Consider the following 14,156-nt stretch of genomic DNA (forward strand, 5'->3'; position numbering starts at 1 on the left):
ATTTGTGTGTGTTAGCTTTTGGAAATGCATTGATAGTGCCACAATTTACATGTGCCTTTAAGTTATTAAAGAAAGCCCAAGAACCCAGACGCTTATAACACACGTTCAGCATGAGGTGCCTGTTTAGTATCAACAGATTACATAGGACACATTTTAGCAATATGACTCTTTAGAAGAACAAAAGATGTATTTAATAAAATAGAAAGGAATGGGGAATCTGCATAAAATTATTCTTGAGACTAACACATAATGGCATATCTTTACGTATATCATTTGAAAATGTACCATTTCAACTTTACAGGACTCTTCTGGTCTATCAAACAGAACTCTTATGCTGCGAGTTAACATGGAACAAGTCTTGTTTGAGCCCATAGCCTGGATGACTCCAAAGAGACTGCTTTGGGAGATGATGGGCTCTCCTCCACCGAAGGAATTAAAGCACAGGCTAGACAGCCATAAGTCAGGAATGCGGCAGGAGGCCAGAATCACTCTAGGCCTGTAGTCAAAAAGGTACTACAGGGATAGCTATAGAGGGGGCATTTTTATTTTTGAGAGAGTGCTGTGAGTGCCAGTCATAAAATGGCTGCCAAGGGACTCATGGCATAACCAAAACTTGAAGAAAGTAATCCCAGGACAACCTTGTGTTTTCCACCGTGGGAAGCCAGCTATGTCCTGCTGGTCCTGATTATGGAGCTAGAGCTGTTAAAGACACAAGAACCCTGTTTTCCGCAATGCCGACCCTAAACCAAAGCCTAGACTTCTGCCCTGTACCCACTCACCTGGGAGTAAGACCCATAAAACACAAAGGGACTTACTTCTGAAATAGATAGATATAGCATTGCACTTTAAGTTAACTGCACAATGACTTCTTAATGAGTGCCTGGCCACCAGCTCATTCATTTATGAATCGCTTCCCAATCACAAAGTGATTTACAATATAATGGCATATACAAAAGTTACATGTGTTAAAACAGTTAAAATCTTGACTTGCCTTCAAAACAACATCAGGAAGGGGGAAAGAGCCAGCTCATGCCATTCTCTCCACCAAAGTAACATTATATATTGTTTGGTTGTAAATCCCTTTGGGTTGTCCTGGATAAAATAAAGTAACTAACAAATAATAATAAAAATAATAATAATAATAATAATAATAATAATAATAATAATAATAATAATAATATAGTGGCCACACCAGGCAAGTTATTTTAGCCCCTAAAGCAGAAAACCCCATGAACATTCCCCACACCCAGTGCCGTTTTACCCATAGGCACCAGCGGTGTGGGGCACCCAGGCGCCGGGCTCTCAGGGGTGCCAGGCCAAGAGTCGGGCCCAAGAGTTGAGTCCGGGGAAGGGCCTGCCTCTCAGTTGGAGTGCTGCGGTGGGCTCTTCTGCTGTGGGTGGCTCTGCGCCACGAGTTCGGGGACGATCAAGCCAGCGAGACGCTGAGGCGGCTGGCCAGCTCTGCACTTCTATGCACCTGGGACTGAGCAACTGGGGGGGGGCACCGGGCAGATCTTTGCCCCCGGCGCCGCATATGCTTAAGACAGCCCTGCAGTTCAACAATACTAAGTTATATACCTAACAATTTGTTGCCTTTTTGTGACACCCACAATTTCTGCCTGGGGCCCCCACCTCACTCTGCCTAATGGCTGGAGTAGGACTGGAAGGAAGGTGGCCATATGAATCTCTTGGGAGAGAGCATTTTTCAAAGTGCTATGGACACTATAGAAAAAGCCCTACTTCTTGCAGAGGCCACTCTAGCCTTTGTGTGAGACCAAATGTGAAGCAGGCCTTGGGGTCTGCATCTCAACCCTCAGAACCTCCAGACCTTGCTGCTCTTTGTTCAGCTGTCTGGGTGCTGTTGAAACTGGACTTCGGCCAGTCAGCCTTTCAAAGAAAGGGTGCCTGGAGCTAGGAGACTGACCTCTGAATAGGAGAACACATTGCCATCCTATTACTATATTTGGCTCCTATAGCTGGCTGTGGTAAAGTTATCGCCCCTGAACATACAGAGTTCTTTTTCCACAGCCAACAAGCACAATGTCCCCATACACACAAAAGACTGTGTCTTGCACTAGCACTTTATTTCTTTTTCTCCTTTGGTCAACATTTAAAAGGAATTAAAAACAACAGCAGCTTGGAGGCCATCTATACTTTTTACTTTTACTCCCCCCTCCTGCCAAATATGAGGTGGTTAATTAATGAATCCAAGTTGTTTAGATTTTGCAGCAGCTACAAAGACATATGTTGTGAATAGCTGATAAGTTGCATGATCAATAGCTGACAGAACATCTCCCAGCTGCTTTGTCAGGAAGAAAAATAATCAACAAATGACCTAAGTAGTCGACATTCAGTGGAAATACACTGAGATGTGCCCAGTCTTGGTATTTTTAAACAGCTTTAAGGATGGTGGTTCAGCTATCATAGCAAAACTATCAACCACTCTGAAATGAAAATTTCAATGTGTAACAATAATGATGCCTGCGATGCGTAGTTTCATTGACTCATGTTGCTTAGCTCTGCTATGACTCTTCAGTAAATCCTGTACTGGTTGCTGAACTACTGCAAAACAGTAAGCACAAAAGAAAAGAGATTTAGCTTTAAACTGAGGCATTTCCTAGGTAACCACAGCATGAGGTTATTTCAAAATTAATTTGCTTTGCATCCCTAAAGACTGGATAACTTTTGGCAGCCAAGACTAAGATTATTTTGTGGCTGCAGTTTTCAGAGTTCCACTTTATTTCTTATATGTCTTTACATTTTGATTAGCAAACTTGCCATCTGTTATTCTTTGCAAAAGAATTCTTTTTGCTGCATGAATTTAATTTAGCCTAGGATAACATTGGACAATTCACGTTTATTAAAAGATAATAGTTTAGAAAACAGATGTCTCCAAGGTATTTGCTCTAATAGCATAGCCAGAATGGTGCCTACATCATTTTCAAATAAAGCATTTAACATCTGTCCAGAAAGCCCTCATATTCAGTTCATTTTTACACAATAATTTATGCACTTTCCTAAGATTTAGTATGGCTGAATTTTTATTAACCTCTGAAAATCAATTAAATATGTACTTTCAGAAGGTTTGACACAACATTTTATTTTTTCTTTCTTTCTGTGAAAATAAATCCCAGATATGTATATATTATTCAAAAAGAAAAGAAGAATAGCTTAAAAGCAAGAAAAAAGGTTCAATTTTCATTTCCAAAATAAACCTCAAAATGAATGAATGATTAATGTTTACTTGAGAAAATATAATTGTAAAAACTTTCAAGGTGCACAAAAATACTCTTAATCTGGTTAAAGATAGTGCTGCAAATGTTCCTTAACAATTCTTCACATTTATTAAAAGTTAAATGAAAAATACTATACTATTATACTATTAAATACTAACAGAAAATGTTTTTTGAGGGCTGTTGTTTTCTTAGTGCCTTTTTGTTTTGTGATCATGATAGCAAAGTTGCTGTGTTCAGTATTTTTTAAATACTTCTGATTTATAGTACTGTACAAAATGTTTTGCACATTTGTACATACACATATATGAATATAAAGAATCAATATCATCTCTTCCTCCCAAGAGACTGCCAGGAATTTAATTGAGTTAAAATGAATGTTCTTATCACAAGCCACAAAAGATCTTCCCTTCCTACTTTTGTTCATGACAGAGTTCAGGACCACCTCCCCATGGGTAACTCTACCTCCCCCCACTTCAGATATTAACCTGGAGTCCTGGACATCATGCCTTCCAATCATTAAATGAGCTGAGCAATGTTTTATTACAGATCTCATGTGGCTGAGCTTAGCGGGGCTTTTAAGTGCTCCCGGGTATGCCGTGCTTACGCAAGTTATTTTCTGCTGTGGATTGTTGATGCTGCCACAGAATGACAGAGTGATGTGCCTTGAATTCCAATGAGGAGCAATGGTGTTTTGTTTTGGGGTCTCCCCCCTGCAACACCAAATAAAGAGTGAGTACTTTGAAAAGTCTTTGTTACTCAAGTTGTGCTGTGTGTTTCGGATTTTAGGAGCCCTCCAAATTGAAAAAGGCTTGAAGATGCTAGGCAATTTTGATTGTAAGCAATGTGTGAGGGAAGCAATTTTATGATGGCAGGGGCCAGTTCTTACAGAAATTTATTTTAAAGTGCAGGTTTCAAAAATCTAAAGCTGGAGCTATACTGGACAGAGGAGGGGAATATATGTAAAAGTGAATTATAAGAAGCAAAACCTGGAGGAATAAATTACATCAAAGGTAGAGCTTCTTGGGCTTTCTGTGGATTATTGTTTTTTCCTGACCTTGTGCTGACAATTCAGATGGATTCATAAGCAACTAGGTGGCCTAGCAATTTGATGCATGTGTTTTCACACACCGCTTTAAGTGATTAAATCCTTTCAGTGTGTCCTAGCCATCTGCTGCTTTGGGGCTGATATACTTGGATGCACTGACTTCCCCTTTTCTAACCGTGATGCTCAGATCCTTACTACTTAGCGAGTGTGTATGAAGCAGATTTTAAAAGATCCAGCCCTGATTAGCGCAGTTAGCCCGTTAACGCTACATATTTACAGTGGATTATTGGAAGGGAAGTAGGGGTTAAGTCAGTAGGTCTCTCGCTTTCCCCAGGGGTTAACCTGGCAGGCTGTCTGGCACACACAGGAGGGCTGACAGGTAGCAGGATTTGTCTAAGCAGTGTGCATGAGAGCCAACAAGGAAAACTGAATGCTCTGGATTAGTTTTGGATTATGTTGTCAGAGTGAAGCCTGATGGACAAACTGCAGAGGAATAAAATGCAATCTGTTTGGGAAGAGAGACGGTGTGCATAGCGTTCATTTTTCAAAAATGGCAAGAGAAATCATTAATAATTTGTAAATCTGTGTCCATTAACTTTTCTCTTTGTTATCCCAAAGACAGCCTTTTGAACATGAGTCTGCCACTGTTCTATATCTCGTCTTCTTTAGTGACAGATGGCAAGAGAAAGATGGGTTTTTTAATACATAAATATGTTGGAAGCCTCCATTTGAACACCTGTAGTTCCCTTTGGGGGAAATGGCAACTCTTTCTTGATTTCAAGGGAAATGAGGCAACCTTTGATTTGTATATTTTGCATTCTTTTTTAAACTTATTTTTCAAAAGCATATGCCGTAATCCTTTATTGGATTTTTTTTTTATATAGCAAGGGATAGTGATTAAAGCTAGCCTTGATTCATTCATTCACTAGTTGTTTCATTATGGGAAGTTAGATCACAAGAGTTCTGCATGATCTAATGTGAAATATGCACAGGACAAACTCAAGTTTGTTTTTGTGGAAGACTGGTGCCATTTTTCATTAAAATAGTGTTTACCCTTCCAACAGTCAAGCGTTATTGCACTTTTTCTGGTAAAAATGTCCATCTTTGTCCTTTGAAGTGACAGAGGGAACCAGTGAAAAATAATCCCTTGCAAATATTTATAAACCTGTTATCGGTTTCTCATTGCCTGCAAGTTTTTTAATGGGAATGCTATGTGCTTTCAATTCAAGTCAGTCTTTACGTACTATTTCTGCCAAATAGCTTTAAATTCTGTATGAAATTTATTTTATGAATTTGAGCTGCTTTCATTCTGTTTTATTATTTTTTTTTTGTAAACTGCTTTGAGGTTTGTTTGTTTTTATAAACAAAACTGGAGTATGCATTTGGAAATAAATAAAGCATGACCTTACAAAAAGAAGACTATTTAAATCATATAAGAACCCCCAGCCATTTAAAAATGAAAATAATTAAGTAATATAAAATCATTCAAAGTCTAAAATAATAAGTGACCTTTTGATAAGAATGGATTAGCTCTTTTATGCTTAACATAGCAAATATGTTCAATGAATATATAATCTTTGAGTCAAAATCCTTGAATAACCATATTCTGTCAACTAACTTGAAATACTTAGCAAATTATATATAATGCATCAGAAACAACCTACAGACAGAAGAGTTGCAAAGACAATACCCACAGAAAACTCAAGGCACAACTACCGGTAAATTAGGCAGAAGACTTTTGGTTTATGCTAATGTCCTTCTTGGGATAGGGGCAAATTGAAGTCAATTCAGTTCACATTTAAAGGCAAATTTGCACTTTTCAAATCAATATGCAAACTGAAACATAACTCACACTTATCCAAATTTCCCAATGTAGTTCTCAAACCCAACAATGCTTATAAAAATACATAAATTAGGGGAAAGTGCACCTAAAAATGAATATATTAGTGAAAACAACACAGAAGGATACATTACATTAGGGCAAGTTGCTTGCGGAAATGTATACATTAGTCAAAACTGTATATAAAAAATGTTAATTGAAGGAAATTGTACTAAAATACCAATACATTTTCATTAGGAATATATATATATATCCCCACATTCCACTGAAATTAATAGGATTTCTTTATAAATCATGCATATATAATTGTGATGCCAATTACTCTGGACCCAAAAACCTATAATCTGTGAGCATTCAAAAACCTTTGCTTAAAAACCCAAGTTTGTTTGTTTTAAACAACACATTTTCACACACACACACACACACACACACACACAGACACGAGTCTTAATTTGCCCTTGAGCATTTTTCTTTCCCCCCTGCAATTTATGTTAACATCTGATGATTGTTTATGCAGAAGAGGTGATGTATTTGTAATGCAAATGAACATTCTGTCCAATGTAAGTTTTACATTTGCATTTCAAATCTGACAGGCAAGTCCACATTGATATATTTGCTGCTGGATCTAATATTGGAAATGTCTGTTCTCCTATACGGTTTACAGTTAAGCAGAAGTAGTTTGAGATTTTAAAAAATATATATCTGGAAGATCCAGAAATAATTTACTGCTGTTTCCTGAGGAAAAGAAAGAGACAGTGCAGATGGTTTAGAAGCATAACGTAACTATTTCTCGTCAGGTAGTGTGACCTTTCTTCATAGACAGCAAATTCCACTGTCCCTTACACAAGGCAAGCAAATATGACAAAACCATGGTCTTTTTTCCTCAACTGGGAAGAGGAACACAGGAGAGAATAGTTTAACCCAAGTCCAGCCAGTATTTTTACACTGCTAATTCCTGGCTTTAGTAAATTCTTCACCAAGGCGAAAGAATCTCGGCTGGCCACAGGGAGCAGGGTGTAATTAGCAAAATACAGCTCCAGAGTTGGGAAGGGGAGGTTTTCAGAACTGTGCTATGAGGTAAGCAAGCTGGAAAAAGATGTATCTTTTGCAAGCGGGGGTGGGGTGGGCAGAGCATGAGGCAGGCAGTTGGTTTTATGCTGCAGAGGGGGTTAGATGTGATGCTTGGGATCTCTTGGAAATGGAGGCTGCAGCAATGGTAGGAACAGGACTCTCTTGAGATGTGACTGCTTTGCACATTCTCCATCCAGACTCGGGCTGTATAGATGTGTAAAGAAACCACATTTCATAAAGTCACCACAGACTCGGCTGTGATTCATTGTCCCAAAAGGGAACACAGGCCTTGGTAAGCAGGCCTGCAACCCCTGGAATCTTGCACAGCTCATGGAGAATGGGGTAGCTTGTAACAATACTCTCTCTGCCTGTGAAATAGATAAAAAAGGTAAAAGGTAAAGGACCCCTGAGCGGTTAAGTCCAGTCAAAGGTGACAATGGGGTTGTGGTGCTCATCTCGCTTTCAGGCCAAGGGAGCCGGTGTTTGTCCGCAGACAGCTTTCCAGGTCATGTGGCCAGCATGACGAAACTGCTTCTGGCACAACGGAACACCGTGAAAAGTGCCAGAGCACACAGAAATGCCCTTTACCTTCCCACCGCAGTGGTACCTATTTATCTACTTGCACTGGTGTGCTTTTGAACTGCTAGGAGCAACAGGAGCTCACCCCGTCATGTGGATTCGAACCGCCAACCTTCTGATCAGTAGTTTAGACCACAGCGCCACCCGCATCCCTTTTGATTGTCCTGATTGACGTTTAGCTATTGACTGTGTGAAGCTGTACCTCCTTTCCCCTGTCTTGGCTTTTCCAACACATTTATAAATTTTGATATATGTTTATATGTCTTTAGTGTTGTATTTTGTTATGTCCTGCCTATTTTATTGTTCTGCTTGATATGAAAGGCAGTATACAAATGATTTTTAATAAATAAATGAACATAAACATTCTTCTAGTGGAAGAAAATGAGAAAGTGATTTTCACTTATTGATTAGACTTTGATGCCTAAACTTTGTTTTTGGGTTTCTCATATTAATATAACAACCACCATGAGATAATCTTGCCATAATTGATTTATTTTCTTCTTGAGGACTTCTTTTGGCTTCAGAGGATGCCACTGCAAGACCAAGAATAATGATGTATACTTCAGAAAAAATAATGCTTTTAATGTGGGTTTCTCCAGACACCATTTTCAACTTGCAGTAGTTTATGACAACTTTCAATATAAATCCAAATAAGGGGGGGAGTTAATAACTCAAACGGTACTTAAAGTAACTTCAGCACTGAAGACTGAGTAAATGCCAACCACTTAGTGGAAGAGGGAGGGGAATTTATTTAATACCCTGGCAGACCGTGGTATGAATGAAAAGATGAACTACAGCTTTTCATGCCTTGCTATCCAGAGGAATGAAATTATTTTAGTGAACTGTGTCAATTCCCTTAGCAGGCATAAGAGTCCTTTATTTAAGAACTTCTAAATGGCACATGAGGAAAAATAAGTACCATCGTACCTAGAAGATACAAAGCAATAAATCTGAAACTTTTTTTCCAATTCACACTTCAGAGATACAATTTCTCTTCTCTGCTCATGATCCTGAAGTTCATAAGAAAGAGCAATATGGTCATTAAGAATGGGATTATGGGCATTCTACATTCTTGGAGCAGAATAAAGAGCAAAGAGTGGCAGTCTAAATAAATTCACTAGGTCAATCTTATGTCCAACTTAGTTCTATGGGTCTTATTCCTCATAATTGTTTATAGGATTGTAACCTATGGCTGTTGTCCAGCAACTTTGTACAATCAGGTGTATTCTAGTACTTTTCTATGATTAGGAGGAAACTCCACAAGTGCAAAAGGATTCTGTAGACAGGACAATGAACCATACTCATTGTGTATAATTATTTTTAAATATAATAAGAACACTCAACCTTGGAAAAGTGGGTTAATTGTCTGATGAATGATATTCATTTCAAACATCAGTTAGGTAAGATCTTCAGAAGACCATATAGACAACTCTCTTATAGGCTTCAGTTGCAGTATTTGCTGTCATTTATGTAAAGTGATACATAGAGCACTGGTGTGTGGAGAAAATGAGTCTGGAGGCAAGATTCCACACACCCAGCCTAGCCCAAACATCAGTACCCTGTTCTTAAGGTGCAATGTTAGGTGGCATTTTGACAATGGGGTGGGGGGGGGGCAAAGGCATGAACAGGTGTGAAATATGAGGTGTATGGATCAGTGGCACAAATTGCACTCCCAATACCCATCAAGCGCCATTGTTTTGTACATAATGCTCCAGAATGAGGGAATTAAGCACTGCCCTTATTCTGATTTGCCTTCATAATTAGATGTTGAGTAATCCCGTGCCAAAATCTGTCCTCCAGTTTCCCAAAACGTTTTCTCCCCCACAAAAGAGGCTTCTATCTTCTGCCACATTCACAGTGTGCTTTAAAATTACTTTAGAATTCCAGCCGCCACTCTGGGCGGCTTCTTCTAAAAGTCTGGTAGTTGTTCTTCTCTTTGACATCTGGTGGGAGGGCATTCCACAGGATGGGTGCCACTACCGAGAAGGCCCTCTGCCTGGTTCCCTGTAACTTGGCTTCTCGCAGTGAGGGAACCGCCTGAAGGCCCTTGGTGCTGGACCTCAGTGTCTGGGTAGAACGGTGGGGATGGAGACGTTTTTTCTTTCCATTAACCATTTGTCCAGCATTCTGCAGCCTCCATGAATTCCCATACTTCGAGATCTGGAAAAGCACCATGGGAGGAGTTACATCATGATGTCTTCTCCTGGGCTTTAATGGAAATGTGAGCTGTTGGGGAGCCTGGATGCCAAACACCTGAGATTATTGTGCTCACCAATTTTGTTCTTAAGGGAAGCCTGACTCCATGGAATAAAGACAAGAGATACAGCAAAGGGCCACCACTTCACCAATTTTAATGTGTCTGAAGCATCCTTAATCTTTCTAATGGCAGCTATATTTCAATACAATTGTCTGACTTCCAAGGTTGCCAAGCTAGGCAGACAGAATCTCCTGCAACCCACTTTCTTAGGCTACATAATGTGACTCAAAGCTTCTTCAGAGCCAGGCTTTGCCTGGTCCTTGCTTTTCCTGGCTCATATATTTCATGTATGTTTTGAGAAGTGTCATGAGACTCATAACTACTGAACCTTACGATCAGTGAAGCCATCAAAACCCAAGAAAGGGGCTATCAAACTTAGGCATCCTCAAGCTAGAAGACATGAAAGATTTGTTGAAGGAGAACTCACTTCACCACTCTGGTGCATTAGGGTGTGAGTGGTGGACCAGGAGTAGAAGGTAGAATTGGCAGCAAGATTGGGCCTGATCCCTTCACCAGTCCAGACTAGCACATTTATTAAGTACAGATCAGGCCTCATGGCATCACCTCAGTGCTGCCTCTTCCCAGTCTCAGAACTCTCCATTTTTGAGCTGGCCCCAGAGGCAGATTTAGGGGAATACAACCAGTTTGGTAACACTGGGTATGGAGCCTCAGGGGTGCCACAACTATGAGGTAGAATGGAAGGTGAGAGGTGAGGGCACTGAATTTTGGCATCACTCAGAGCATCACTGAAATTAGAGAGACCCCCAACGTCCACCACTGTTGCCCCCCACCAGCAGGCCACCAAAAGTCCACCTCCACTCAGTCCAAACTCCACACAGACTGATGGAGAGACTGGATTGCTCTACCAGTTACCCCATCCCCTTGTTGCTGAGTAGATTTTGTTTAGCAACTTGAGCCACATTGGGAATAACCAGCACTACAAAGACTTTCACTTTCATGAGTAAAATGATAAGATTTCCCTACCCACCTTAGTGAATGATTCAGAAGGAGTCATTGAATAATATGTATATAGGAAGTTAGGTGGCAGAAGTTAAGTATTTATGAATGCAAAGCGCATGACACAATGTGTTTCCATTTGGAACAGGAAAGAATAAGAACATGTTCCAGCTAAAGCAGCAAAATAGTTTAGGTATTAGCAGAAAACATTGTAATTTTATGGCAATGATTTAGTTGAAGATACTGACATATTGTATCCAAGTACTGTTCTTCTCTCCCTGAGGTAAGGTATGTTTCCTTTAATTTTAGTTGCAAAGAGCATCTGGTATTAAATTGCTATCATCACCTCATAAAGTACTCAAGTGTGCTCTTCAAAATAGAAGCATATACCCTCCCTGCTTCTCTTTCAAGAAATTACAAGAATCACCAAACAATGACTGCACTCCATGAATCCAGAAGAATAAAATAAGCATTACTATTAATTCTGTTATTTAGCTTTCAAAACCTTCCTTGATTTGGCCAAGTTATGTGACCCAAGTTGGACTAATCATTGGTTTCCCGTGCAAAAAATGCATGGTTCATGACAGAGTATAATAAAACATGTCTGAATCATCTTATTTGGGCCATTAGTAATTCCCAACTTTAAGAAAACTCCAATATCCTGTCCCCCTTTTTAATATAAAGGAGGTTAAGCAGTAATTCAGAGAAGTAACCCAAGCAATAAATCATCAGGGGGACTCGCAGCTTTAATGGAAAGAAGTGCATAACATCAAGACCCATTTGTCCATTTGGTTTATGGGGAAATGCTTAATGCATGATTTATGCCAAATGTTTTGGTAGCTCTGGGGGGGAAACCCTAAGTAGTAGTAGTAGTAGTAGTACAGTAGTAGTTTATTTATTGTATAGCAACAAAGCCATAAACAGCTTGAGACCAGAATACCTAAAGGGCTGTCATGGGAGGCTAGGATGACACAAAGCTAGACAAGAACTTTATTGTATCTCTTAAATAAGAACAGCAATGGGAAACTTCTGAGTCTGCCCAGGTACAAATGAGACCAGGGCCACCTAGTAACTAAACTGTATAATGGTATTACCCACACTGGGCATTTTGCTCCTGTATGATCCAGCCTGTTCACTAAGGTCAATAGGAGAAGCCTTTTGTGAGTCTCATTTGAAGAACAGCTGGTGGAATGGAGGGAAAGGGCCTTCTCTGCAGTGTCCAGATTGTGAAACCCCTAACTGAGGTCTCACCTTTGTGGGTCTTCCACTGTTACCTGAAGGCATGTTTGTGTCCTCAGACTGGATGATTTCCAGCATCCATAGGATGTGTCCTTTTTTGATCTGCTGTTCTCGTTTATTAATTGCATATTGTTTTTAATTGTTATGATACATCTCCTCAGGCATTCAAAGAACATGTGAGGGCACAAAGCAGGTAGGTAGCCTGGGGGCAGAACTTTGCCTTGCTCCTTCCATTCAGGGGGATTAGACTAGAAGATGATCCATGGAGTCCCCTCCAACTCTGCAGTTCTCTAATTCTATCTCTATGCCTGTCTATATTCAGAAGAATGGTCTGAAAGGGGATTCCAAGAGCAAACAGTCTCTAGTTGCTGGGAATCACAAGTGGGAAGACTGCTGCTGCATTTAGGGCCTGCTTGGGCGTCTGGGATAACTCAATTGGTAGAGCATGACACTCTTAATATCAAGGTCATGGGTTAAAGTCCCATGTTGGGCCAAAAGATTCCTGCAGTGTGGAGCCAGTGTGGTGTAGTGGTTAAGAGCGGTAGTCTCGTAATCTGGGGAACCGGGTTCGTGTCTCCGCTCCTCCACATGCAGCTGCTGGGTGACCTTGGGCTAGTCACACTTCTTTGAAGTCTCTCAGCCCCACTCACCTCACAGAGTGTTTGTTGTGGGGGAGGAAGGGAAAGGAGAATGTTAGCCGCTTTGAGACTCCTTAAAGGGAGTGAAAGGCGGGATATCAAATCCAAACTCCTCTTCTTCTTCTGCATTGCAGGGGGTTGGACTAGATGACCCTTGTGGTCCCTTCCAACTCTGTGATTCTGTAATCTGGTTGGCCATTAGAAGAAAAGGATGGTGAACTAGTTGAGCCACCAGCTTGATCCAGCAGAGCTCTTCTTGCACTTTCACTTCTTTGTACATGCTTACAAACCTCCCTGTAATCAGGAATCCTTCTTTATCAGGGTTCCTGAGAATAGGAATGGCTATTTACTTGTCTATTATTTATAAGATTTTTTTAAACCTGCCACCCACTCTGAGGTACCAGGGTGGGTTACCATATACAAATTTATAAACAAATAAAAACATTACAATTGGAAAACATTTTTAAAAAACCTTTTCTGAATGGAACACAACAGTGGTGTTTGCAGACTGTTTTAACTAATTTTGTTATTGTATTTTTATATGGTTGTAATCTTATGGTGAAGAGTGGATGAGAAATCCAAGATGATGCAGAAGGATGGTTATGATGCTGGTGATACAATAAGCAAAACCTGAAGTGTCTGACTTTTGGCATTGTACTCTTAGCATCTAACATTTCAGGATGAGCACTTTATAATGCCTTCACTAATAAGTCGCCTTAACTCTGCTCAAGCAGCAGCATCTAGTGTGTGGAATCCAAAGGGCTTCCGGGGTTAATTCTGTCACCGCAGTGTTGACATGAGGCATGTAACAGCTTTCAACTCAAAATGTTACTTGTAATCTTTTAATCCCAAATTAGTTCAACGTATTAGTCCAAAGATCAAACATGAAGATTAATTAGACTAGTTAGCATAAACTCACAGAACCTATTTGTTTTGAGGTTACGTTTAATCTCGGAATAAGTCCTTGGTAAAATAGGTAACTTTTTTTCTTACCTAAGTTTTATGTGAGCTCTTCCTACTGACAGATGGCACAATCCGCCTGAACTTCTGTACAGGTCCTGTTCTAAACAGGGCTTGTGCAGAAGATGATTCCAGTGGACTGAGCCCATTATGCTCACCTGGTAAATTATCAGCCTGGAGGCCAGTCCAACTCAGTGTTAGGAACGCTAAAACCAAATGTCTATAGACATCAATGTGTTGAATCTTCTGGATTGGAGCCTGGAGAGTTAGGGGTTTGTTTATTTTTCTACCTGCTACACTACAGTTCATAATTAGGACAGAATCGTAACAGGTA

The 14,156-nt window shown here is 40.1% G+C and overlaps 1 protein-coding gene and 1 long non-coding RNA gene across 3 annotated transcripts in view; both read left to right on the forward strand.

The window, feature by feature from the left end:
- LOC310686185 overlaps positions 1 to 14,156 on the forward strand; it is a 450,525-nt gene that overhangs the window by 308,260 nt on the left and 128,109 nt on the right. The gene's annotated exons all lie outside the window — the stretch shown is intronic.
- Positions 3,756 to 14,156, forward strand: part of LOC310686161 (uncharacterized protein) — a 41,653-nt gene continuing 31,252 nt past the window's right edge. The window contains exon 1 of one of the 2 annotated variants that reach the window (XR_014515726.1): positions 3,756 to 3,965. Coding sequence is in view for 1 of the 2 variants with exons in the window: in XM_083459389.1 (XP_083315515.1) it covers positions 3,920 to 3,965 (46 nt within the window). In the remaining variant the exon portion in view is untranslated. The remainder of the gene's footprint in view (positions 3,966 to 14,156) is intronic. The other variant, XM_083459389.1, reaches the window with a different exon arrangement.

This window comes from Podarcis liolepis (genome assembly GCF_965112155.1).
Source record: "Podarcis liolepis genome assembly, chromosome: 9".
Classification (NCBI taxonomy): Eukaryota; Metazoa; Chordata; class Lepidosauria; order Squamata; family Lacertidae; genus Podarcis; species Podarcis liolepis.